The sequence below is a fragment of the Parus major genome, chromosome 1 (assembly GCF_001522545.3).
Source record: "Parus major isolate Abel chromosome 1, Parus_major1.1, whole genome shotgun sequence".
NCBI classification, from domain to species: domain Eukaryota; kingdom Metazoa; phylum Chordata; class Aves; order Passeriformes; family Paridae; genus Parus; species Parus major.
In genome coordinates this window covers 89,763,979-89,791,869 of record NC_031768.1, presented here as the reverse complement: position 1 = coordinate 89,791,869, position 27,891 = coordinate 89,763,979, and the positions used below count along the sequence as shown (strand labels likewise).

The window sequence follows — 27,891 nt, the reverse complement described above, 5'->3', positions numbered from 1 at the left end:
TGCGCGCGGTTGCGGCATAAGAGAGGAACGACCCGGCCGGGGGCAGAGGGGGGCGAGGCGAAGATTCGAGGAGGAGGAGAAAGAGGAAGGCGAGCGCCGGCCGGGGTGCTCCTATTGTTCCGCACCTGCGCCGGCCGGGACACGTGGCGCCGCTGAGCCCCGCTCCTCGCCCCCCGCCACTTGACCCGCACGCAGTCGCCCGGCACCATGGGCAAGGGGGTGAGCGGCGGGGCTGGGCCGGGGCGGGAAGTGGGAAATTCAAGGAGCCGGACCGTGGCCGGTGCCCCTTTCCCTTCGACGGGGCTGCGCTTTGTCTGTGCCGGGCCGGGGCGGCCACGTCGGGTCGGTGCGAGGGCGGCCGCGGCCGTTGACGAGCGGCGCCGGTGCCGCCGGCCCCAGCAACGTGCGAGGGCGGCCGCCGCCCGCGGGAAGGAAGAGCCGGGCCGAGGGCGTGGCGGAGCCCCGGGCGAGGAGTCGGCGTCCCAAAGCCCCCGGCTCCTCCTTGAGGCCGTGTCTCCCCGACGAGGGGCCTCCCGGGCGCCCGCAGCCCCCGGGGCCGGTGTTATCTGGTGGCCTTGCGGAGCTGCGGAGGGAGCGCGGCTGCTCCCCGGGCTCCTGAGAGTACTTTAGACTTTCCTTGAGACACGAGGGCCCGGCGTGGGGGGGCGGGAGAAGGGGAGCCGTCAGCGGTATTAAGGCGGATTTGCCTGTTGGTAGCGCCGAGGGTGTGATGGGAGGTGGTGGCAGCAGGGAGGCGGACACCCCTGAGGTCTCCTGTTGATTGGGGTGATAAATAACTCGCAGAGGGCTGTGCAGCGGTTTCTGCCTTGTATGAGCGTTGTTTCTGCCTTATAGCCTATTATAGGGCTACAGGGAGGAGAAGTCCTTAATTCAGGTCGTATCTTTTAACTAAAGAAAAGTGAACGTGAAAGCTGTTGGAAGGAAACAGTAGTGGAAGGCTGTTGGGGGATGTTGTGAGCAAGCACCCGTGTGTGGGGCAGAAACACCTCCCGGCTTGCTGATTTTAGGTCAGAAAACTAGAGACCAGATTCTGGGTTTTGTTGCTTGGAGGTTTGTTTTTTTCCCTTCGATTGCTTCCCTGTGTATTTTGTGTAGTTGGAGGTGTGTAGATTTGTGTTTACTTTTGGTTTAGACTCATTCCTGTAAAATTCCAAGATTTCTCTGCTTCCTGAGGAGAGGGTGACCGAGCAGCGGTGGTAGCGTGTTCCCTGCCAACAGGTGTTCTGTGCTTCCCAAGCGCTGTTCAAACATTGACTTGACTTTGCATTGTCCTCACCGGTGCAGTACAGCAGCAGCAATGTTGACATAACTGCTTGAGTAGTAGGGAGAGCTGCAGGAACATGGCTGAATGGACAGTTGCCTGGAAAAGGGGGATGAGGAGTGTGTAGGGTGGGCATTCAGTGCATTTGTTCTCTGTATGGAGTTTCTTTTTCTTTTCCTAAGGAAATCCTGTTGCTTGGCAGCCCAGCCTGTTGCGTTTAAGTCCAGTAGGCAACAGGCAGTGTGAACAGTAAAAGTTCATCTAGGAGATAAAACACTGAGGGAGAGATTTGGCAGTGTGGGCTCTGAGTCTTGTTTCAATCATCAGAGCAGCCTTTGAGCTGTGTGTATGTAGGACTGCAGCACACAAGGCTTTGGGGGCTTAGCCTGCCTTGGTGGGACTAATAGAAGGTACAAACATTTTCCAGGGTAGACAGCTGTCTTCTTGCTCCACTTCAGATTTCATAGGTTGCATGGATAATAAAGCAATTAGCCTGAAACTGAAGCGCCGCCACAAGGGATAATTCAGCAGGGATAATACGGCTGCCTCATGCTTTCTGGTAGCAAGTCACAAGATTTGCTCGTTCAGCAGTGAGAATGCATGCGTATAATTGGGGACCCCCTAAAAAATGGGCATGTGGGAGAGCGATGCAGTAGAAAAGGTGGAGTGTGGATGCAGCACTGAGCAGCATGTGCCTGCCCTGAGTTAAGTGTGCCCAAAAAGGAAACTTCTATCCCATGGGTGCATGGGATGGAAGAGGGAAAAAAAGAGCCTAAGTGTGAGAAAACAAGTTTCTTCTCTCTGTGGCTGTGAGGAGAAGCTGAGTCTGTTTTACTTTAAATGGTAATGGGGCAAAGGGAGGGCTGTCAGCTGCTGCTATGCAGCCCAAAAAGCAGATTATCCATCAGTGGGGGAGGTTTGGGGAGGGTTGTAGTGGAGGAAAGCGCTCTGGATTTCATTCCTCTTCAGAGCTGACTGGAAGCTGTTTGTAGACAGCGGCATGTTTCATTCCATCTCCCTCGCTGCACAGGTTTCACCCATCTCCCTCGCTGTACAGGCATAGCATGGAGTCGGTGACATGTGCTTTGGGTCACTTCTAGAGGTCAGCTCTGCCTTAAAGGCCATGAGGAGGAGACGTCCTTCATTCATATCGTATCTTGTAACTAAAGAAAAGTGTGTGTGAAGGCCATTGGAAGCAGTTGTGAAGACTTTTTGAAGCTGCATGCTGTGATCAAGGACCTGTGTGTGGAGCAGAAACACCTCTTGGCTAGCTCGGATTTCCAAGAACCCCAGTTAAGGGTGTTTTTCCCGTCAGAAACTAGGAAGGTTTGTTGCGTAATGGAACCAGCTAAGGGGAAATCATGCAAGTCAAAGCAGTCCTTATCTGGTGCAATTAAAAAAATCTTGATGTATTACCTTCCCCCTTTTTTTCTTCATTCCTTATTACTACAGCTATTTTATGACAGTTCGCTTTTTATTACTATGGCTGGAGGTTAGTCCTTTTGCCCAAGAAAACCCTGGGCCTAGTCAATGCATGTTCCTGGAAAAAATGGGGGGGACAGGGGCCTCTGGCAAGTGAGGTGAGCTGCACAACCCACTCAGATCCTGACCTGCTGAAAACTGCAGCTCATCCTTCACCCAGGCCTTTCCAAGGGGTAGCCTTCACCAGCTCATCTAGGGGAAAACAGGGTTCAGTTCGCTCATCTTGATGTATTTGTCAACACTAGAGGTGTCTAGAGTTATGGTGACTACTTGTTACAGGCAAAGAAGTGAGGAAGGTGACTCTTTGTAGTTGGCACAGCACAAAAAAACCCAGGATGGGCTGATCAGCTGTGCTGTGATGACATTTGGAAAGCCCTTTCTGCTCCTGGGTCTTTGCACGACTGCAGAGCAGTAGATACGTTTATCCTAATACCCAGAGGGGGCTTAAGGTGTGTGGGTGGTCCTTGTTTTATCCTGATGATTAAAAGCCTGATTAGGTTTACATCTCTTCTCATGGGAGAAGAGCTTGTCCTTTCATAATTTGGGAAGCAGCTGTCTGTGCACAATTGGCAATTACTTGCTGTTGAGTAAGAACTGCCGTGTACTGTTCTAGATGCTGAGAATCTGTTCATTTTGATGTAGCTTAAATTTCTGATTCAAGATAGGAGATTGAACACAGCGCTTGGGAGGGAGTAAGAGGGATCCAAAGAAACCATTCCATCTTTTGCTAGGATTACATAGGGTCATAGAACAGAGTTTCCAGTCCAATAGGCGGAGTTATTTTTATGACTCATCTGGTTAATATATTTACTGTCTCATAAGGCAGCAGGACAGTAACTTTTCTGTTTTCTCGGCACAATTGATTATAATGACATAAGCAGTAAACCAGACCAGGCCTCCAGAGACTGCATAATTTGTTTTGGCTCTTACTTGACATTTCTTGTTGGATTAGGTGATTTTAGAACAGGGTACTTCTGAGCTTGTCTGCTGATTTGTACCCCTCCTGTTTCCTGGTCAATCATGGCTTGTATTGAGAACATCAGCCATGAATGGCTCAATTAGTCCAGAGCGGAAAATCATCAGCTGTATCTGAAAGACAATAGGATTTTCTGGGGGATGTATAAAACTTCTTATGCTGGTGTGTACAAATGTTGTGCTTAAGCCAGTGGAAAAAAAATAAATCTTGCATGGAAAAAAAAAGAAGCTGCTTTGTTTTTTTCTGAGGCAGTTTTGATGAGTCAGTTCTTGGGCTAAGTCAAGGAACAGGGGTGACATTTCTGATGAGACAGACCTTCCTTTGTGTTCAGGCCATGTGATTAAATCGTGATAAGATTTGGATGTGGAGTGCCACAGGCCTTCTTCTCTTTGTACAGCAGGAAAAGGAGGGAAGAGCAGGGAAATCCTACAGCACCGAGGTGGGATGAAAACATCTTGCCCTGGCAGCCCAGCCAGCACAAGCCTTTGTTGAACAGATTGGGTTCATCTTGCAGGAAGGGAGGCAATGGCCCTGGAGGCACAGAACAGGGGCAGGGCTTGGACTCTGATGTGTGTGTCAAGTTCAGATTTGAATGATGGAGCAGGAAGTTCAGATTCTACATTAAATGATCCTGTAACAAGAGCTGAAGCTGATTCTCCTGACTTTCCTACTTACCTTTTCAGTAAGGGTGGGATGTACTACTAAAGCAACAGAAAGTATTGTGGGGTTTTTTTAAGCTGAAGAGTTGCTGAGCTCCTCTGTAAGATGGACTCCATTAAGATCCAAATACTTGGGTGCTTAAAGAAACAAGTAACTCTATCCACTCTTTGTTCTGACTGCAGCTGATCACTGGGGTTTTTCGGTTTGTTTCTTTTTTGGTTTTTTTTTTTTTTTTAAAGCAACTCATGCTTGAACAAGGGCAATGAGCTTTTTCATGTTTGCCCACTTGTAGGATTGTTTCAGCTGCAGCTGAAAAAGCTTGAGCACTCCTATATTCCTGGATTATTCACTGCCCCCAATGAGCTGAGTAACTGTATTTCTCACAGAAGCTTCAAAGAACCAGGAGGTTTTTGTATCACCTGCAAGAACTTACCAAGCTGTTCTTGGGGAGAAGGGGTGAAGTTGAAGGGGATGGAGTGGTAGTCAGACAAGGTACTAGCTCCTTCACCTTTATTAGGAATCATTTCTCATCTAAAGCAGTAATCAAGAGGGCATGTGTTTCATGCAGGGCTGTGTTTGGACTTGTCTGCCACAGCTCCAGCAGAAGTCAGAGCTGTTTCCTTCAGACACTGAAGGAGAGAGATGCCTCATGGTGGCTTTTTGTGAATTGCCCTGTGGCAAATTCCTGTGATGCTGGAATGCGAGGACCTTACTGTTTTAAGTACTGTGGCTTTCACTTTTTTAAGAAGGGAAATGGGAGTTTAGGTGCAGGGAAGAGAATGTCAGGAATGCTGACAGTCTGTAGTTCTGTGTCCTTTTCCTGGATCAGTGGAGACAAATAGCTCGGCTCTGCTCCACTTATTAAAAACTGTTTCCATTACACAGCTCCGTAGTGGCGTGCAAAGCTTTCCTTTGCTGAGCAGGGGAAGGGGACACTTCTGTGCATGTGAAATGTGTGCCTATGGCTGCAGTGTTGCACAGAGGGCTTTCTCAACACAGGAAAAACGCTTGTTTAATGTGACTGACGGGTTCTTTCAGAAAAGCAATGATCTTTTTTGTGCAGTTTCACTTTTGGTTTCGTTTTTTACTTGTCTTGAAATAGTTAATAAAAATTTCCTGTGCCAGCTGCTCATCAGGACAGGTCTTGGATCCAAACAATAATTCCTGTGTCCAGATAACTCTCAGGAATCCAGCTCTCAGGAGTCCAGTTTGTGATTTGGGGTGCTCATGCAGAGAACAACCAAGGCAATGCCTTTGAAACCTTTTCTTAATCTTGTTAAAGATTTGACTCTGGTGCCACTGTGTGCTGATTCATCTTAAAGTTCTTCTCAGGGATCTTATTAGGTGAAAATCTCATCACATAAAACTTGGCAGAGTGTAAGGATATAATAGGTCCCACACAGAAGGGAGCAGAAGTTTGTCTTTCAAGTGATGTTTGTATGCACTAAGTCATGATTTGTTTGTCCTTAGATGCTTGTTTTCCCCATTATGACTAGATCTAAATCTTTGCACAATTTCATGTACAATAAACTATAATAAAAATCTTACTGAATAAAGAGGCTTTAAGCAAATCATCTGCTCTGTGAAGTGTAAGCACAGAATGAATCTGCAAAAGTGAGCTGCTGCTTTGTATACCATTCTTGCTGCTCAGACTGCCATAAATTGAAAGCAGATTTGTGTTGCGTAAACTGGCCAGCTAGTTTGCCAAACTGAGAATGAAAGTGTTGGAACTTAGCCCCCAGCATCGACCAGCCAGGGGTACCACCTCTTATTTATCTTCAGTTGATAGGCTGCTCCTCCTCACCAGAGGATGTGGAAGGCAGGGAGGGAGGAGGAGGAGTTAATGCCTTGAAGGCAACATACGTTTTCTCTCAGGAATTGGTTTCTTCTGCTCTTCATCACTTTTTTCAGCTTGAGCTGGGGCTTATCCATCAAGACTGCTTGAATAGTGTGTAGCTTGCTTTCTTCCTTGCTAGGCTTGCACAATGTCTGGCTCTAATCTGTGTATTGGGGATGATACTGAACAGACTTCTCTGTTCACTAGCTAGTTTTTATTATTTATTGAAGTGGCATAACTTTCGTAGAGTCATGTAGGTTGGAAAAGACCATTAGAATAATTGAGTCCAACCGCTCACCCAGCATTGCCAAGTCCACCACTACATCATCTCTCCAAGTGCCACATCTACACATCTTTTAAGTACTGCTGGGGATGATGACTCAACCAGTTTCTTGGGCATCCTGTTCCAGGGTTTGACAGCCCTTTCCTTGTAGAAATTTTTCCTAATAGCCAATCTAAACCTCTCCTGGCACAACTGGAGGTAATTTCTTCTTGGCTTGTCACTTCTTGGGAAAATAAACCGGCCCCCACCTGGCTACAGCTTCCTTTCAGGGAGTTGTTGAGAGCAGTAAGGTCTCCCCTGAGCCTCCTTTTCTCCAGGCTCAACATCCCCAGCTCCCTCAGCTGCTCCTCACCAGACTTGTCCTCCAGACCCTTCACCAGCTCTGTTGCCCTTCTCTGGACTTGCTCTAGCCTCAATGTCCTTCTTGTAGTGAGTGGCCCAGAACTGGACACAGGACTCAAGGTGTGGCCTCACCAGTGCCAAGTACAGGCAGTACTGCTGTGGTCCTGCTGGCCACACTATTTCTGACTCAGGCCAGGATGCCACTGGCCTTCTTGGCCACTTGGGCACATGTTGGCTCACGTACAGTCACTGTTGACCAGCACCCCCAGTTCCTTTTCCGCCAGGCAGCTTTCCAGCCACTTTTCCCCAGCCTGTAGCGCTGCATGGGTTTGTTGTGACCCAAGGGCAGGACTCAGCACTTTGCCTTATTAAACCTTGTGTTGTTGGTCTCGGCCCATCAATCCAGCCTGCCCAGATCTGTCTGCAGAGCCTTCCTGCCCTCCAGCAGATCAACCCTCCTGCCCAGCTCAGTCATTATCTGCAAACTGGCTGAGTGTGCACTTGATCCACTTGTCCAGATCATTGATAAAGATATCAAACAAGACTGGCCTCAGTACTGAGGCCTGGAGAATCCCACTGGTGGCCAGATGCCAGCTGGATGTAACTCTGTTCACCACCACTTTCTTGGTCCAACCCTCTAGCTGTTTTTTTACCCAGCACACAGTGCACCTGTCCAAGCCACAAGCAGCCCATTTTTTCCAAGAGAATGCTGTAGGAAACTGTGTCAAAGGCTTTAATAAAGTTTAGGTAGACAGCTTTAATAAACTGTAATAATTTTGTCTGCCTGGCAGTCTTGTGTGTATAGTTCATGTGTACTGCTGTGGAATTTGACTAAGATGTTTCTAATAATGCTGTGTCTTCCCTTGCAGGCTGGAAGAGACAAGTATGAGCCCACCGCTACATCAGAGCATGGCGGGAAGAAGGGAAAGAAGGGGAAGAAGGAGAGGGACATGGATGAGCTTAAAAAGGAAGTTGTGATGGTAAGAGTGTAGAGCACAGAAAGAGCAGCTTTAAACAATGTTTGCTATGCCCAAAGCCCTGTGCCTAATCTGACTGAAAGAGAAATGAGCTGGTGTGCTGAGAGCATGGTGTGACGGAAGGCACTGATCTCCCTTCCCCTCTGTCCCCAAGCCAGACATGCTGTGTTTCAGCATCAAGATGAGTGCACAGTAGACCCTGGCAACATCACTTCTCAGAAGGCACTTGACACACAACTTAAGTCTGTGCTTTCCTGCATTACCCAGAGCACAGTATAGATGTATTTCCTCAGCCAGGCGAGTGCTCTCTGCATAGCAGCATTACAGGCTTTATTGTGCTGTCATGTGAGTGGGACTGCTGTTTTCATTCCAGCTGAGGAGTTGATGCTGTACAGCTCCGTTTACTGCTGGCCTCTGCTCAGACTGACCTCAGTATTATTCCTTCTAATCATGTTTGAGGCTGTGGGGAGTGTCTCCCATCTCTGTCTGTGAAAGCTGGATGATGCTGTATCTGGCTGATCTAAGCATCATCTGGCTCAGATCTGCTGTCCTTGAAGGTGATGCAGATTTTGTTTCTGTTCTGTGGGTTTGAGACTGGGCTTTAACATTCTTGACCCCTCTGTTAGTCAGAGGAGATTCTAAAGACTGCTCAAAGATTACATTCTGTGTTCAATAGTGATCTGTACTTCAAGCATCTGCTCCTCCAGTACAACTGTTCTAAGTGAGGCACTGCTCTGAACCAACTTGATCCACCTGAAAAATAGCCTGGCTGTGGAAAGAAGCCTCTATGGGGAAAGAAACACTTCCCCCAAAGTATGCTTAATATAGCAGCACTGCTTAAAAATGTGGGAAATCACAGGTTTAATCTTCTTTACATTCCTACCTACCTTCCAACTCCTTTTCTTTCCATTCCTCTCAACCTCCCAAGAAAACCCACCCACTGAGGTCTCACAGAATCTGCTGGGGGTGTAAGGACTGCACTGAGAGAAAGTCAGACTTTTTCAGAAAAGCTTTCAAGTACTCAAATAGTCAAAAGAATGCTAAAGATGAGATTGTGCTGAATTCCAGAGTGAGTTTGAGATTTTTCTTCACAAAGAGGATGAATTAGTCCTGCTATCTCACCAACTGTTACAGATAGGAAACCTGGGGTGGGGGTTGGAATTGCCGAGCTCTTTTCTCAGATTCTTTTCTCTCCCAACTATTTGTTGTCTTTCAGGATGACCACAAGCTGAGCCTTGATGAACTTCATCGTAAATATGGAACAGACTTGAGTCGGGTAAGTAGGCGCTGTATTCCTTCCCTCTTCACCCTGATCTGAAAAGAAACAGCCTCAGCTCAGAGCATTTCACAAAGGGAGATCTCTGGGTGGTCTGATTTTGGTATGAGGTTTTTGTTGTTGTTGTTGGTTTTTTTTTTTTGTGTGTGTATGTTTAATCTCCCCTCCTCCAGTTAAGTTTCTCAGGCTTTGGGAGAACTGTTGAATTCACAAGTACTTCTCTTTATTCTCAAGTTCAACTTGACTGCAATACTTTAGCAACTTTGCTTCTAACAAAGTCACTGTTATCTGCCTCTGAGTTGTTCAAGGTCAAGTTGATTTTTGGTGTTATTACATGCTCCTCTGGAAAAAAATGAAGACAGATGTTTATTATGTTGCAAATGTAGTCTAGAGAAGCTAGCACATGCCCAGAGACTTAATGATAGTAGCAGTAGCAGTTAAAATTTTGCCTTTTTTCAGTAAGAGGTGTGCAGATGTCCTAGGCTGCTTTAGAATCCAGTGCAGAAGCACTTGCAATGGTTTTACACTTTTGCTGTTGTTTCCTTTGCTTAATGCATTTCTTGCATGATTGCATATAGCATCAAGTCTGCTCTTCTTTAACAGTACAGAGATTTGCATTTTTGTGTCCATGACCTTGGCTTCTGAAAGTTGAACTTCCTGGAAGGTTGTTCCCACATGTCATCACTTTCATGGCCTCCAGCTTGCACTTGTTCCATAATTTGATAAGGGTGGATGGCACTGTGCAGTTTCTCAGAGCTCAAAGTTTGTGGCTGTAGCCTTCTTGTCCTGCCCTTCCTTCTTCAGTGTTCACAGGCTCCTCAAGTAGCGTTCAGCATCCTGTAGCTCCTGTTTTGGCAATTGGCTTTCACATTCCTGCACTTGTGTTGTGGAGCCCTGGCAGCTTTGGACATCTCCATTACCTGTTAGCAGCTCTTTGTTGCTGCAGTAGAACCTGAACAAATTCAGACCTACCTTCTGCAGTTGGCCTTGCCACAATGCCTGAAAAAGGAACCTCTCTTGTAGGGTTTGACTTCTGCACGTGCAGCTGAGATCCTGGCTCGTGATGGCCCAAATGCCCTCACCCCCCCACCCACCACTCCTGAATGGATCAAGTTCTGTCGGCAGCTCTTTGGAGGATTCTCGCTCCTGCTGTGGATTGGTGCTATTCTGTGTTTTCTGGCTTACGGCATACAGAGTTTGATGGAGGAGGAGCCCAACAAGGATAATGTAAGTAAAAATGTCTGGTTTGCCTTCAAGGCAGGCCAAGCAGCCTGTTGGGCTCAAGGCAGATTAACTTCCTTTAAGCATTCAGTCCAGAAGCTTTTCCCATAAGCACGGGAAATTCAGTATGTGAGCTTAACGTGTTTTGGAGTGCTTCCACATAATGAAACAGGCAACTTCCTTTGTGTTGTGTTAACAACACTAACTTGTGGACAGCCTTTGTGTTGAAAATGTGCAGGGACTGCAAGTACCTTCATGCTTGTGGTGGGGCACTTAAATGCCAGACAATTTATTTGGACAAACTGGAAGCCTTGAAGGCAGATTGTCCTCTGACTCGCTTTCTCTGCTCTTTGTAGCTGTACCTGGGTATTGTGTTGGCAGCTGTGGTTATCATTACTGGCTGTTTCTCTTATTACCAAGAAGCAAAAAGTTCCAAGATCATGGAGTCCTTCAAGAACTTGGTGCCTCAGGTATGGAATAAAATAAGGCTTTAGAATAAATAAGACTCAAGATTTCCTTGCGGTCTGGCAAGTCACAGCTTGTTCAAAGGTATTAATGGTTTTAAACATCATCTCCAATTGCAAGGGCCTAGCTGTTATTGTGGGTTACTAGCTCTTAATTTTGAGGGCTCTGTGAGACTGCTCCAAGTAACTACACTAATAGGCCAAGGTAGTTCCTGAAAACCTATGGGTTCCAACAGCTTGTTAGCAATCATAGGACACCATCTCCATAGTCTGGGGAGTTCAGTAACTGGTGTGATGATAAGCACTAAAATTTGGATTCCTTCATGGACGCTCTCCTAGATCATACCTAACTATCACATTGTCACCTTGGTAACAAGGAACTTTAATACCAAGAAAAAAATCCCAAACTTGATTTTTCTTTAGTAACATATATATCAGATATGAATGTCTTGGTACAAGTAGAAACCTTGTGGAAGCATGGAATAAGTATTTTAAGATTCTCAGATCTTTTGAGCCTTGTCTTAAGAACTACTTTGTGACATAGATTGTTTCTTTATTGTCTTTCAGCAAGCACTTGTAGTCAGAAATGGTGAGAAGATGAGCATAAATGCTGAAGGTGTTGTAGTTGGAGATCTAGTGGAGGTAAAAGGAGGAGACAGAATTCCAGCTGACCTTCGGATCATATCTGCACATGGTTGCAAGGTACAGTAGTGACAGGCTGTTGGGAAACTTCATTCTGAAGGAGGATGAATTAGTCTTCTATGCTGTGAATGGGGGCTGGAGTGGAGGAGAAGGATGGGGAAGTACCCAGCAGACATCTGTCTACTTGTGTATGACAAAGTACTCTCTTTCACGTAGGTGGATAACTCCTCACTTACTGGTGAATCAGAGCCTCAAACCAGGTCTCCAGACTTCTCCCATGAGAACCCGCTGGAGACCAGGAACATTGCCTTCTTTTCCACCAACTGTGTGGAAGGTATGTGTGTCTCCTACTTCCCTGCAGTATGAGCAATGATGCTGAGCTGTACAGATAAGCAGTGTGAATATGCCATGAGCCTGCCTCTACCATGCAAGAGCAGGGTGGAAGTTCCTATGAAAGTCCTTGCCCATTCCAACTGCAGTACTGTAGAATGGGCAAAGACTCCACAGCACTACTGGGTATTTTGTTCCTGCTTCCTTTAGAGGAGCAGCTGTGTGGTGTGTCTTCTAGCCTGCCTGTTTTATTGCAAGTAAAAAGTGTTGAAGTGCAGAAAACATGATGTGAACCATGAGGTAGAGCTGTATGAAGTACTACAGCTGCTGCAGAAAGCAGGGATCTCTGGCAGGACTTCTGTTGCAGCTCTGAATATGGGGGTAGGCAGTCTTTGTGCTGAAGCCCACCTGGAACATCTTTTCTACACCTACAGGATATTAAGCTGTGGTTGCTTTTGTTTCCTGAAACCCATCTCTCTTCCAGGCACTGCCCGTGGCATTGTCATTAGCACTGGGGATCGCACTGTGATGGGCCGTATTGCCAGTTTGGCTTCTGGACTGGAGGGGGGCAAAACTCCAATTGCCATGGAGATCGAGCACTTTATCCACCTCATCACTGGAGTGGCTGTGTTCCTGGGTGTCTCATTCTTCATCCTTTCCCTCATCCTTGAGTACACATGGCTGGAGGCCGTTATCTTCCTCATTGGGATCATTGTTGCCAATGTCCCTGAAGGGCTGCTTGCAACGGTTACGGTGAGTGAAGTTGGAAAAAAGATTGAATTTACTACATATCTGGTCCTTAAGGAAGTGGAGTGCTTTCTCAGTGTGCAGTCAGAGAGGTTAACACTAAAATAATGAAGGTGGTGAGTGTGTTGGGTTGGACTTTAAAAGTTCAGTGTATTTTAACTAATTGCCTGAATCAGCATCAAGTTCTGCAGCAATTTATCTCAAAAAGATGGATCCCTAAGTTAGACCTGCACAGAGGCTTGGCATCATACAGCTGAAGTGAGCAAGACTAGGAGTTCTAGTCCTGCCTTTTTCTGTGGCAAGAAGGGGTTTTCCTGCTGCAACCATCAGGGTTTCCAAATCCACATGCACACCAGCCCTTCCAACCCTTATGGGCTGGCAGAGCATCCAGCAAGCTTCACTCTAGCCCCAGATTTTGGTCTGGGATCTGTCAGAGGCTTTTGTAAGATTGGTGTCCTGAAGAGGTGTATCCAGGTGTTCTTAGGTGGATGTGTGGAAAGTGATGGTGGAAGGAGGAGATGCTTCTGTGCTGCCTTAGGAAACAGAGTAGCAACCAAGCCAGGGAATGAAGAGTTGGGAACTGGAACCAGGTAAGAGCCTCTAGCAAGAAAGTGAGCTAGAGCTGCTCACTTTCTACCCCAGCAACTTGCAAGCCCTATCACCAGAGCTAATTTGGGCCATCTCATATGTGGCTTGCCTTCACCTATTTTGGGAACTCCTACGATTAGGAGACGGCAGCTTTGACTGAGATGTTAGTCTGAGGCATGTTACTTCCTTCCGAATACACTGAGAAGCCAGAGGCTGAATTATTTTCTGGAGGTTTTGTAATGAGGAAAATGTCATTTAAACCTAGCACCTGGGCTGAAGTGCTGCTATTTATTTTTCACTGGCAGGGTGAGCAAAGAGTTAGGGAATGACTGTAGGGCATGGAAGCTGGTTGTCATTCCATGTGCACATTGAGTTGGACAGCAGTGTTATTACTGCACAAATGCATCTGGCCTGACATCATCTTTCTTGTCCCCAGGTATGTCTGACACTAACAGCCAAGCGCATGGCTCGTAAGAACTGCTTGGTGAAGAACCTGGAGGCTGTGGAGACCCTGGGTTCCACATCCACCATCTGCTCTGACAAGACTGGCACTCTGACACAGAACCGCATGACAGTTGCCCACATGTGGTTTGACAATCAGATTCATGAGGCTGATACTACAGAGAACCAGAGTGGTAAGACTGCCTCTCTGTACTTGAGGCATTTCTTTAAAAAATTGCTTTTTCTGAGCCTTCCTGGACACTGGTACTTCTGAGAAACCTGTGTTTGTAGCTCTCCAAGTGATGTTCACAAGGCATGGACTTCTAATGTACAGTCTGGAATGAGCATAAAAAAAATTGAAATGACATATAGAAAGCTTTGCACTGTACCATGATTCTGTTTAATCCTTAAATCCTGTATAGCCTGCCTTTTGTGCAGAATTATTCCAATGGAATTTGAGCCTCTTGAGTGTTCAGCCCCGTGTGTTTGTCCTGTACATAGAAATATTTGCAAAGTCCTGATTATCTTTGCTAAAATTTATCTTGATGAAATTGCTCAATCTTAAGTCTGTTGAAAGTATGGACAGCAGAAGTGTTGGCCCTGATGATAATTACTTGAGGCTGGACATAGACAGAAAGTTCCCACATGGAACTAGATGGTTGCCTTTGGGGACAGGGGTTTTCTCAGAACATCCAGGTTGTGTTTGCATAGTGCCAGCAATGAATGTTACGGCTTTAGAAGGAAGTTTCTCTTAGCTGATAAGAATCTGGAATCTCAGTGTGCCGGGAAACTGAGAGAAATGCTTATCTCTCCAGAACTGTTCAATACAACCAAACTCAGGAGTTCCCTAGATGTTTTCTACCTTGTGAAATGTTGTGCTTGCAACACATTATTAGCATAAACATTTTTCCAGTGCTGCTGCTCTGCTCTGCCCTGAACCAGTCTAAAACATTGTGCTTGTCTGCACCACTTAAAAAAATTACTTTATTTAACTCTAGTGCAAAGTAATGAGCTATAAATAGATTTTTGGAAGCCCTAGGCCTGGCAATGGTTGGCTTGGCTGCAGTGGAAATAAACCTAGAAGATTTCACTTCATGGAAAGTATGTTAGGTTATCAGTTAACTGTCTCTTCAATTCATCTCCTTCAAAGCCTACTTAAGAGCTAGAATAAGAGAGTATCTTTATTTAACCATTGTTCCTTTGGGAGCTATTTCATCCAGTTCCTGGGTTGATGGATAAAGTGAGACAACCTGGAGGTAGAACCCAGCATCCCTTACTCAAGCTCTCTGAATAAATGTTATCTGTCCAGAATTCCTTGGCCTTGTCAGCATGTCCTCTGTTGCTGCTGGATGTGGCCATTACTGGGATCTTGCAAACAGAGGTGTTCACTTGCACTGCTGCTGTTCCACCCTCTGGTCTTAAAATAATCAGCTGCTCATCCAAGTATCTGGGAAGGGAGGAGGAATGAAAGAGATGTAGTGATGCTCTGAGTGTTTCTTGTTTCTGAGATAAAGGTTTCTTGCTCTTAAACCTGTGGGATTTTGAGCTTCTGTAACTTTTTTGAGGGGTGGCTTTTGACATTCTTCCTCTGCTGTTAGGTGCTTCCTTTGACAAGAGCTCAGCCACTTGGAGTGCTTTGTCCAGAATTGCAGGTCTCTGTAACCGTGCTGTGTTTCAGGCTGGCCAGGAAAATGTACCAATTCTCAAGGTGAGTTCCAAAAAAAAAAGTGTTGGTCATGTTCCTTACCACCATCCTCTCATAATGGTAGTGAGATAACATCCTAAGGGTCACACAAACCTGTAAAGTAGAGGTAGCTGCTATTCTTAATTTTTTTCTTCTAAGAGTCTAGCACTCTTAGAGGAAGTGTGCTGCAGGCAGGGGAGATGGGATTGAAAAGACATTTTTCCCACAGCAGAATCTCTGCCATCTGCTGCCACCTACACTCAGTTTGGGGGGCCAGAGATTTCAGGCAGGGCTAGGAAAGACCAGAAAGCTTTCCTAGGCATTTCCCAGTATCTGGCTGTTCTGGGAGTTGCTATCTCTGGCATTTGGATGCTTCAAAGCTGCAAACACCTGGTGCTGGGAGAAGTAAACATCAGAGCTGGGGAGCAGTGGTTGTGGGATACTGTGGCTAGAGGCAGTCTGCTCTCACTGGCAGGTCTCCTTAAGCTTGCAGTGGTTCAGCACTGGTGCAAATGCTGGCATAGCACCAGTTCACATTCCTCCTTCTGAACTGTGACCCAGCCAGGGCTGAAATTAACCATACAGTGCTTATAATCTGTCAAGTATTAGTCATGTTGCTTAGTAAACTTATTCCCAAGGGTGTTCTGATGCAGTGGTAGTAGAGATGATGAACAAGTTATTTTTCCCCAGCACTCCTCTGACTTTATCTTAAATCTATAAAATGTGACCTGAAGTTATAAAGAGCTGGAACTCTTCCTGTTTAAGAAAGGTTTGGGAGAGGGGAGTTTTGAGAAGTCTTTAGATACCAAAAAGTAGTACAGAAATGAAAATAAAATATAAATTTCTCACAAAGAGACCAGAAGGGCAAGAAATACTTGGTTTCAGTTGCAGCCAAGGAAACTCTACCGGGACATTGAGCACATACAGATCTTCCTGGGCTGAGAATTCCCATCTCCCATCTCTACCAGTGCCAACCTTTATGGGTAAGGGAGATGTGGACAGATCAAATTTCTCCCAGAGGCTTGATAAGATGGTGTTATATTGGAGTGGGAGAGCACATGAAAGTGTTTCTGTGTGTATGTCATCAGTCTTCATCTCACATTAGCTGTTCTTCATGGCAAGCAGCTTACAGCAGTTCTTCCCAGAGTTTACCCTCCAGCCTCACTTGGTCTGACTGTACCTGGTTATGTGACTTTCTCTAGCCCTTTAAAAGGGCTTCCTGAGTTTGTCACAAGAAGACTTCTGCTCTCTCAAGATGGGAGGCTTGGCTTTCTGAAATGCAGTATTTGTTGGTCCTAGGTAGAGTAGAATTAGTTATTCTTTGCTTTCATTTAGTGTTATGTAGAAGCTGGGACAGGGCTGTGATAAATTCACTCTTAAAATCTGTTTTAAATATAAAGTCTTCTGTGGCTGTATGTTTTGATAGTTGTCTTCTTTCCTCAGCGAGCAGTGGCAGGAGATGCCTCTGAGTCTGCACTTCTGAAATGCATTGAATTGTGCTGTGGTTCTGTCAAGGAGATGAGAGAAAGGTATCCCAAAGTGGTGGAAATACCATTTAACTCTACCAACAAGTACCAGGTAAGCAAGTGTCCTCTTGAAAGTAGAGCTGCTGTGTGAAGTACTTGTGTAAATTTGTACACAGTGTGCCTCAAAACTTGTTCTGGCACCCAAATCTTGTCTAGCCATTACTTGCTTGAAGACTGCCCTGTAAATCTATTTTAACAGACCACAATTAAACTGTGTAGGAGCTGCACTGACATGAAGGTGTCAGCTGCTAACAAAGGATCAGACATGCTCTCCATCTGTGTGGCAGTAGTGCACAGAGCATGGAGAAGCTCAAATCTGGGAATAGGAATGAACTGCTGGGAAGTGACCTTAACAGGTGGTACTTGGATGCAGAAAAGGTCATTACAACACCTGCAGTTAAACGTTAATGCTAAAGAATGCACAGATTCCTTAGTTTGTAAACCTCTTTAAAAGTGTGGGTAAATGAAAGCTAAAGCAGAATATCAGAAATGGCCCTGAGCTGCTATAGTTGCAAAACATTGATGTTGATTGCTCGTGTCCTTCACAGTACATGTTTATAGAACAGATTCATTTCTTCCACCCTTAGCTGTCTATCCACAAAAATGCAAATCCATCAGAATCCCGTTACTTGCTGGTGATGAAGGGAGCTCCAGAGAGGATCTTGGATCGCTGCAGCACCATTCTTATTCATGGGAAAGAGCAACCACTGGATGAGGAAATGAAAGATGCTTTTCAGAATGCCTACCTTGAGCTGGGAGGCCTTGGGGAGCGAGTGTTAGGTAAGTAAAAACAGCCTTATTACATTGGAAAAGATTTGTCCTTGGTGTTCCCGTGCAGTCCTCACAGATTAAGTGAAGGGTCACTCTGTTCCTGCAGTGTAACCATAGTATTAAGGTCACTTCAGCAGTTCATGTTGGGACAGTCCTGCCTTTATTCTGAAAGGCAGCCTGCAAGGTTTGGTCTCTCTTGGCAGCAAAGTCGCTCAGGTCAAAATGCAGCAAAGCATTTGGGACCTTTCCTGGGATCACATGGGATTGGGTTTATTCCATGGCACAAGAACCAGGCTGTGTCTGAGCACCTAGCAACAGCTGGTAGTTATCAGAATAGGAGTGTGACTCCTGTCTCAACAGCTCTAAGCTGCCCTGTTATTCTGGTGTAGCTGTTTGCAGAAGCAATAAGTGTTCACTCTCTCTGCCTCCTGATGAGTAGGAACAGAGCAAATGTGGGTTTGCTGTGTTACAGGATTCTGCCACTTGGCTCTGCCTGATGATCAGTTCCCTGATGGCTTCCAGTTTGATACAGATGACCTGAACTTCCCTGTAGACAAACTCTGCTTTGTAGGACTGATGTCTATGATTGACCCACCTCGTGCTGCTGTGCCAGATGCTGTTGGCAAATGCAGAAGTGCTGGGATCAAGGTAATTTATTCCTGGGCTGATAATCTGTGGAAATAAAGGGCATCCTTGACCTCCTGTTTTACTATAATGTGAGTGGATGAAGTAATTGATCAGGATTTAATTACTACAGGCTTAGTTTCTAAGCTAAAAACAAATGGTTGTGTGTTCATGAACTGAAAAATGAGTGAAACGTCAAACTGCTAGGGCACTGGCAGGTGCTGAGAGCATGGTGTCCCCGGTCACATGATTTGGCTCAGGGTGAGTTCTGCATGTGCCACAGTACTGACTAAAATGAGAGGAAAGCACAGGCTGGAAACAGAACTGGCTCCCTTACCTCAACACGAGCAATTTTTGTCTTCCATCCACCTCGATCTCTCGCATGCTGTTAGCAGGTTACTGCCTGTACCTCAGACTTGCTCTGTGCCAGGGCTCATGAGTAGAACAAAAGACATGTGGCCTTTTCAGTGTAAGGGGCCCTGCCTTTTGGGCAGTGTTGCTCTGCAGCACAGGCAAGGCTTTCATGGCAGTCTGTTTGCATTTCAGGTTATCATGGTTACCGGAGACCATCCGATCACAGCCAAAGCCATTGCCAAGGGTGTCGGCATCATCTCCGAGGGCAATGAAACAGTAGAAGATATTGCTGCTCGACTCAACATTCCTGTCAGCCAGGTCAACCCTAGGTAATGTCTGCTGGGAAAGGCCAGAGCTGTTCAAAGAACTAAGTATTTGCCTCTCTCTTTGCCTTGGATAATCCCTCAGCATCTTCCCCCCGGATGTGAAAAGCTTGGCATTTGCTTAGCTCAGCATTGCAGCTCCTCAGTGTGTATCATGAGTTTGTGAAGAATATGTGACAAGATGGTCTTAAATGTGAATGACTTGTGTGTGGGAAGTACTTAAGAGTAAGACTGTAGGAGACCAAAGAGAGCAGGGCTTCTGCCAGGTACAGAAGTTTACATAGTGCATAGCTACAAGCAGAATAAATTTAAAAAGGGAACTCCTTCCTCTTAAGGGTTAATGCTTGCCTTCACAGCCTAGCTAGGACTGAGGCATCCTCAGAAAATGTGCTTTGGCATAAGCAGGCTGTTTGCAGAATGGCTGGGCAGTCTGCATTGCTTAGCTTGACCCAGCCTGTGTTTGGGCTGGAGGACAGCCATGTAGCTTATGAACTGTGAATAGAGACACCCTGTGAAATGAAGTTGCTTGGATTTTTTTTTTTTTTGGTTGTTTTTTTTTTTTTAAATTTAGATTTTAAAGGTAGCTTCAAAACCCAGCAATGCGGGCTGGGGTTGGCCAGGCTGTATGACTGAGCAGGTCAGCAGCTGGCTCTAAGGGTGGGGAAGGAATTTCCCTGTCTAAACTGGGTGATGTCAAGAGCTGTGTGGATAGTCTCCTAGACCTATAAGGGATGGTATGCTGGGCTGGAGAGATGGTATTTTGCTGCAGCATGTAGGGTACCAAACCAGTCTAAATATAACATTGCATGCTTTTGTGGCCAAAGGGTGTAAATTAGTTGGAACTGGCATGGTGTGAACACTCTCTGTGAAGAACCGTGTGTCACCAGTCACATGGTCATCAGTCTATTGCAAAAAGGATTGCCTGCAGAAGACAGCAGCATCTCTAGAAACCTTGGAAGCTAATTACCTGAGCCAGCAATTCCCTTTTTTCAGAGAGGCCAAGATTTGTGGAAACAACTAGCCTTTGCCCTGATGCACTTTGGAAAGAATTAAACTGTTCATGAGTGTTTTTTTGTCTGTCGCTTGGTTTTGTTGTCATTTTCTTGGTGTTCCCCATCTGCCTCTCAAATTTTGAGCATCAAACCTCTGTGCAGAGGCTGCCTGGGTTAGTATTTAGTCATAGCAGAAGCTGGTCTTTCCCAAGAGCACTGAAGAGCCTTATTTTTATGGGGCAAGTACAGCTAATGAGAAACTTATTGTGAAGTAAAACAAACTTTGTCTTGTTTGCAGGGATGCCAAAGCTTGTGTGGTTCATGGCTCAGATTTGAAGGACATGACTAGCGAGCAATTGGATGACATCCTGCTTCACCATACAGAAATTGTCTTTGCCAGGACATCTCCTCAGCAGAAGCTTATCATTGTGGAAGGCTGTCAGCGACAGGTAAAGAGAGGGAGAACAAGGATGTCATATTAGAGAAATGCACAGACATATGTTTGTGAATTACCAGGCGGTTCTGCTGTTGAAGTGTTAGGGCTGAATCTCCTCAGTGCCCTCATGTAAAGGGCCAGATTAAATCTGTGATGTCAGGCTGCTCTACAGTACATAAATATAAGGAAAACATTCAGTTTGTACTGATGCTTTCTTCTGATCCTAGGATGTTCATTTTAGTAAACTTAATTCCTAAATGCTCTGGATGTGCTTGGGAGGAGAGGAGGATCCAGCATGTTCAGGGGTTGTCCAGCGTCTCCTTTGGAGAGAGCAGCATGGTTCTCTGGATGAGCCTGATCAGAGCAGGGGAAGGGTGAAGGGAGGGCAAGGAGGAACTGAGGTCTCTTTACAGCCAAGTGAAATAGTTTTTTGTGCTTCATCTGAAAGGCGGGAGAAAGTTTTTTTCTGCCCAAAACATCTTACATGATGATTTCAGTCTTGCTATTCCTCTCTTTGTGACTAGGGTGCCATTGTAGCAGTCACAGGTGATGGTGTGAATGATTCCCCAGCCCTGAAGAAGGCTGACATTGGTGTTGCTATGGGTATTGCTGGCTCAGATGTCTCCAAACAGGCAGCTGACATGATTCTGCTGGATGACAACTTTGCCTCCATTGTCACTGGGGTTGAAGAAGGTGAGTCTGTAAGATGTGTGCAGTGGTGGTAAAGTAATACTGCTTCAGCATCCCCTCTGTAATAGAGGCACCTTGGGGGCTCTTCTTTGAGCTTGCCTCCCTGAGAAGAGTTTTCAAGGAGGGCAGCACTTTTCATCCTCCCTTCAAAGTTTTATTCCTCTCCATGGGTGTTTGACCCTTTATGATGGGTAGAAGTAGGAAGCAGCTGAGTAACAAAAGCTGCTTTGTGGTGTTGCCTGACACGTGATCTTCCAGTCATCTTTGCTAGCTGAGTGTGACATTTTCCTCCCTGGTGGAGAAGTAGCTCTCAAACAGGAGGTGTACAACAGAGGGTCCCTCCAGGGGCTCTTGATGATGTCCAGAATCCAAGGCTTAGTATCCTACTGCTGTATGCAGTAAGCCCTGGTTGCTGTGACCAAAAGTGTCACTCTCCACGGGTGTTGCTGTGCCTGGTGCAGTCTCACCCTTACATACGAGAGGAAACCCTTTCATTTGCTGCACTAGCATTTTGCCATTTGGTGTTAGCACTGAGGCTGCCTGTGAGCTGCTTGGCTGCTACCTGCTGATAAGTGAGAGTTACCCTGTTCTCTCTTCCTTGCCCAGGGCGTCTGATCTTTGATAACCTGAAGAAGTCTATTGCCTACACCTTGACCAGTAACATTCCTGAAATCACGCCGTTCCTGATCTTCATCATTGCAAACATACCCCTTCCTCTGGGAACAGTCACCATCCTCTGCATTGACTTGGGCACTGACATGGTGAATGTGGTTTTCTTGTCTTAAAAAAAAAAGTGGATGTTCTTAAGTACCCTAAAGAAAGGACAGGTGGAAGGAAAATGCTTAAATACAGTTTTCTCTAGTGTTCTGATTTAAAGTAAGCAACCATCTGATACTTCTTTCATTCGCATTCATCTCATGGCTCTTGAGTTTGAGGATCTCTCAGCTCCCTGTAAGGACAAATTGGGGATAGGGAAGGGGGTAAGGTCCTTTTTGAATATCACAGCTAGGGCTTTTGGGGAGTGCTGTTTCTTGCGCTGAATACACAGGACAGGGAAGACTCTATTTGGTGGAGGATTGGAACTCTTCTAACAGCAGTCCTGCCACCCTCAGGTCCCTGCTATCTCCCTGGCATATGAACAAGCAGAGAGTGACATCATGAAGAGGCAGCCCAGAAATCCCAAAACAGACAAGCTGGTGAATGAACGGCTGATCAGCATGGCCTACGGGCAGATTGGTAAACTGCTTTGTTTTCTCTGGCACCAATTTAAACCTGGTGGTAGCAGGGGTTGTACACAGTCTTGAGTCAGTGACTGCTCAGCTTATTTTGGTAGGGTTGAGGTTTGGGGTGTGTAAACCAGAACCTCAGGCTGTAAAGACCTTGCCATGATTCTTCCTCCATGGCTTATAGCGGTGGCTTGTGCAGCTTGATCCATTGAATCGCTTTCACAGTAATTTTATTTAATTGCACAGTGCTGTAAAGGAACTGGCTGACAACCAGCTCTCCTCTGGTTCAAACTTGTTCAGCAAGAACATAGATCCCATTGTTTGTTTAATTAGAAGTAAAGGATTCTCTCCAGCATATCCCTAAACACACAGCATTAGGAGCCTTGATTAAAGGCAGCTACAGAGACGTGCCCAGTTCATGGGATGGGAGCTCATGCTTAATTGCAGCAGACCTTGGGAACCTTCTTGACTGTATTTTGCAAAGGTTGAGGGTGGGCAAGGCATAATGAGGATACAAAGGGAGTTTTATCTTGTGTCCTTGAGTACAGTGCCATCACAGCACAGGGCAGAACAGAAGTAACTGTACAAAGTTGGGGGCAGAAGCTGCTCAGCAAAAGGGTTGCAGCTGAGTTTGATGTTAGTGTGAACTATTTCTACAGCTGCTGCTTAGGACACTGAGCCCCACAAGGAGTTATTTTTAAGGTGGTTAGGGTTTCTTGCAAACTGTTGTGCTTTGTTAATAATTGCACAGTAGCTTCATCAGTTTTATTATCCTTTCTTACCTGTTTAGGTATGATCCAGGCCCTTGGAGGCTTCTTCACCTATTTTGTAATCATGGCAGAGAATGGGTTCTGGCCTTCTGGCTTGCTAGGGATCAGAGTTCAGTGGGATGACCGATGGATTAATGATGTGGAAGACAGCTATGGACAGCAATGGGTAAGTTTTGAAGTATAGCTTAGAGGCTACCAGCCAAAACATGAATGCCTGCTGAATTTGATGTGAGTGCCAGAGAGCAAAGGCAGCATGTCTGAACAAATGCTCTCTGCTTTCTCTGCTTCCTAGACCTATGAACAGAGGAAAATAGTGGAGTTCACTTGCCACACAGCCTTCTTTGTCAGCATCGTGGTCGTGCAGTGGGCAGACTTGATCATCTGTAAGACCCGAAGAAACTCTGTCTTCCAGCAGGGGATGAAGTAAGTCAGCCTGTGCCTGGAGGATTTAGAGTTGGACTCTGTGTGTTCTCCAGCACACAGCATTCTAGTCCTTCATCCCACCAGTGTCTGGGTGTTTTGGCAAAAGTCATGACCAGACTGCCTTGGTAGTGGGTAAAAGACTGGGTGCTCTCTTCCTTGTAGTACTTGATTGTAGACTTGCAATTGTCAGGCTGAGACAAAGAAATGGTGGCTTCTGTTGGCATTGTCTGTGGGAGCTAGCCCCACCCCAAAGCACACTGACACTCCAGCAGAGAGCCTTGATCTCTTGATCTTGTACATCAAGAGATCCCATGGCATGAGCCCCAGCCGTCTCCTAAATTTGTGATGAAAGCAGTTTCTGGTTGACCTGATCATGAGCTGTCTCTGAAGAGACTAAAATACCATCATGGGCAGCACTGCTGTCACCTTGGATGGATGATCTGGTAGTCCCCACCTGATGAACTTCTGGGCTGGACTGCAGTGTGTTTCCATTCACTCCCATATGGCAACTAGGTGTTTTTTAGGATGTCATCTCTGAAAGTGCTTTTTCCGTGACTTCTTTCCTGTCTCTTCTAGGAACAAGATCTTAATATTTGGTCTCTTTGAGGAGACTGCTCTGGCTGCCTTCCTGTCCTACTGCCCTGGGATGGATGTTGCTCTAAGGATGTATCCTCTGAAGTAAGTTGCATCATGCTTTTTGTGTAACAGATTGTACCACAGAACAATGGTGCTCGAGTGGGGAGAGGAATAAAAGTAATTGTGAACTAGTGGAGCATCAAACCTAGTCTTAAGGGTTCAAGCTAGAGGGTGTCAGTGATCCCTCTGCTGTCCAGTTGCACACCGGGGTTTTCTTCACTGTGTGTGGAATGTTTATGAGGAGCCTCCTGTTCTGTGCCTCACTAAAAATCAGCGATACGACTTCAGTACCAGTGTGCTCTAGTGCAGCTGCCTCTTGCACTTACTTGCATGGAGAATTTTTCTGCACCTCCAAAGCAAGCTGGTTGTATTGCTGTAAATCATAGGCCAGATGACTCTTAGGTACTAAAAACTGCTGATGACGTCTTGTGCCTTTTTCCTACGTTCCTTGGAAAGAGAACAAGTAGAAAAGCTTTTAAAAGCTGCTACATAGATGCAGATGACCAGTTGATGCACAGTAACTTTCCTAATGGTTGGGAAGGTGCCAACATCTTAAGTGTTGCTCAACAGCATTGCAACATTTCATGGCAGGGTTTAGTCTTAAGCCAGAGGACTGTTCAAAGTTTAAGTGTCATGAAATCTTCATGGGAAAAAAAAAATTCCTGGTACATCTTGCATTCCATTCAAAGTGTTGGCTGGAGTTGGGTGCTGAAGTGTGAGTATTTCCTAACAAGAAAGCTGCCCAGTGCCTGCAGCAGCGGGATGTTAGTACGCATAAATCACAAGGGAAACAATACAGTTCCGGCAAGCAAGGCTCTGGGCACAAAGGTTGTGTACTTAGAGGAAATACTGCTTGATTGGTAGGTGGGGAACTGCTAGTACAGAGATGAGCAAAGGTGCTGTGACACACCCTGTATTGGAATTACTATCCAAAAGTGGATTAATCTATTGCAGCAGAAAACCTGGTTTTCTGCTGCAAATTCTTGGCTTGGAGGATTCTCGACTGAACCCCAGCCAGACTGAACTGGCAAGCTGGGTCATGCCAGCCTTCCTGTGCTTGTGTGCCATCAAGTCAGAGCTGTGCCAGGCAAAGAGCACCTCCACTGCCTGTGTTCTCACTGTCTGCTCTCCCAAACAGGCCAACCTGGTGGTTCTGTGCTTTCCCATACTCCCTCCTCATATTTGTGTATGATGAAGTCAGAAAGCTCATTATCAGACGCAACCCTGGAGGTAAGAATATGCTGCTCATCTGTGTGTTTCCTTCCCCACCTCTTCATGCTGCTGAGCTCTCCAGAAGCCCCAGCAAAGCTTGGGGACCCCTAAGCACTATTTGGGGCTGTATTTTGCCTTGTTTTCCCCTTTCTCAACATTAATTGTGCAGTTAGTTCAAATTAGGGACTTCTTGCTGTCCGTCCCTACATTCTTTCCCGTTATATAAAACTGCAGATACACTGAAGTAGATGGAAAAGACTGATTAATGCTTGGGTGGTTCTTGAAAGCTGGAAGAGGGTCCTGCAAGCTGGAGAACATCAATTTGGCAAGATTTTCCCATTGTGACAGGTCACTTATTTAGCTCAGTTGCTACAGTGCAATTTTTCAAGAACCTGAAAGGAGCTCTCATGAACCTCATATTTGGTTTGCCTTGAGACTAACTCTGCTTTCTCCCTCCTTTTCCTTTAGGCTGGGTGGAAAGAGAGACCTACTACTAAAAAGTACCTGTAAAACATTCCACGCACAGCCCATGCCACCTCTCCACCATCTCCCCTGTGTGCATACTTCATCTTTGCAAGAGCAGAACTGTGCCTGAGCAGAAGTGAGCTGAAACTAAAGGAAACATGAAGAAACATGGACTGGAGGAGAAAGCAAGGGGGAGGTTGGGGTGGGGGGAGTGTCCGACCATCAGTCCAGGGGGATGAGAGTTTGAGTAGTTTTATGTGCCTTTATGTTTTTGTAAAAGGAAACTGAAGATTTTATATGTGGATTTTTACAAATAAAGATGGATTATAAGAGGATGCCCCCACATGGTCTTAGGTGGATGTTTTTCTCAAGGCAAAAACTGGTTCAGGGCAGCCTCCCCACCCTGGCTCAGGGTGTGGTGGTGAGTGCAAGGGTTTGTCCCTGGCTTCCTGTTTTTGTAATAGGGAAGCAGAGCTGCTTGACCCACAGACAACAGCGTGTGTAAAAAGCCCCAGTGCACATCACTCTAGCTCAGTGCTTAATGTGACAAACTGCTTGCCAGCACTTGCATCTCACAGGCTAGGAGGCTCAGGAGCCTTCCTGGCCTCCTGACTCTGCATCTTGACTTCTTTGAGCAAATGGAGCATTGAGTGAAGAGCTGGCCTGCCTTAAGTGGTTCTTTGCTGTGTTCTGAGTGAGAACAGGCTTCCACTGACTGGCACTTGGATCCAAGCAGCCTTGTTCTCAAAATTGTCACTGATTTTTCCCACTTGCTTAGCCAAGCAAGGGATAGTTTCTTGGTATTCTGTGTGCATGGCACTTGCCCCATCCTCATGCTGGCTCGTGCCTCCCGTGGAATGAGGGCAGGGGCTGATCATGGATTCTGCACTTTTGAGGAAAGTGTTGCTGTTGTCTGGGGTCTGAGCTGTCTCTGTGAGGTGAAGTGAGTCGTGCTGCTTCCCTCTGAGTATCTAACCTTTTTCTGTATGCTTTGATTTACTGTTAATGCCTGTATGGCTCACTTCTGTGAGAACTCTGTGAGAGAGCTGGCCTTTTGCATGTGGGCAGTCATCATGAAGTCCTAACTATTCATTGCTCCTAGTGCTGTTATGCTAAAGCAAGCTGGAGATGCTTCAAGCCCTGTTCCTGAACTACTGGTCTGCGCCCCTCTTAGATATGTGTCTACCTCTGCAAAGGATCGTAAAACCACAGCACTGAAAGGCTCTGCAATTAAAACTCCATGTTGTCATTCCTCCTTCCTCATAACTTTTTGTTTTTTTAAGGTGGTGTTTTAAAGCTGGGTCACTTACCTCATGTAATGAACAATATAAATTCAGAAAGTACTAGGGAGGGGAAAAAATGAAGAGTTGAGGGTGGCAACTGTTTCAATTTGTCTTGGAGAGTCTACTGTGGAATCCCCAGTTGGAGATGATTAAAAATAATAATAAAGTCTTCCAATTGTTGGAGTGTGCCCATGCTAACAGTTGAATTAATGCAACTGGGCGTGAGGTGATCCCAGTTGGGAAGGGGAGATGATGAGTTGCGCTAAGGGAGGAAGAAAAAAACCTGGGATGTATGTTACTGGATCTGATGATGACTGAGAAGTGATGCAGAAATTACACTCGGTCCACTCAGGAGTGACACTTCCTTGGCTTGGGCATTGCACTTCCTTAAACATTTTGGTCAGTGCATGAGACCCACTGCAGGGAAGTTGCAAAATCAGTGCTGGTTGTCAATGCTAGCAAAAAAAAAAAATCTTGTTATATTCCCTGACATTTCAGCTTTAAACAGCCTTGGCAGTGGGCTTCTCACTAAGACTTAAAGATGTAGGTGAGGAGGGAGCCCTGAAGGGTCCAGCTGCTGCTCAGAACATTGAGGCCAAAGCTGACCCCCTGCCCTGTGGCTCCTTGTTGGGCTGTCCTTGTCCTGCACTCTAGCTGAGGCTCCTTTCCAGACAGGTCCAACTGCATCTTGCAGGAATGCTTTTTGGCTACAGTTGCTGCTCAGGAGTTTCACCTCACCTGTACATCTCACACCAGTCCAGGAGCATTTCTTACACTTCATGCTGTGACTCACCAGTTTAGTTGCCATTTTCCAAAAGGAAACAAAGTCTGGACAAGCACTGACTGATGTTAAAGGAAAGCCTCATCCTGCTGTGGCTCTGACCTCCTTGCCTGGGTAAGGGGCTGAGGGAGCTGTGACAGGGGCAAA

General features: G+C 46.1%; 1 protein-coding gene across 1 annotated transcript; it reads left to right on the top strand.

Annotated features, from left to right (window-relative positions):
* ATP1A1 (ATPase Na+/K+ transporting subunit alpha 1) lies at positions 1-27,143 on the top strand. The gene is made up of 23 exons (XM_015634062.1): positions 1-219; positions 7,732-7,842; positions 9,056-9,115; positions 10,139-10,342; positions 10,693-10,806; positions 11,368-11,502; positions 11,659-11,776; positions 12,257-12,525; positions 13,544-13,742; positions 15,147-15,256; positions 16,676-16,810; positions 17,346-17,538; positions 18,002-18,177; positions 18,700-18,836; positions 20,121-20,271; positions 20,783-20,951; positions 21,555-21,709; positions 22,061-22,184; positions 22,965-23,110; positions 23,237-23,367; positions 23,944-24,045; positions 25,142-25,233; positions 25,684-27,143. The coding sequence occupies exons 1-23, from the start codon at positions 208-210 to the stop codon at positions 25,710-25,712; spliced, it is 3,072 nt and encodes a 1,023-aa protein (XP_015489548.1). The 5' UTR covers positions 1-207; the 3' UTR covers positions 25,713-27,143.
* Positions 27,144-27,891: the final 748 nt, after the last annotated feature.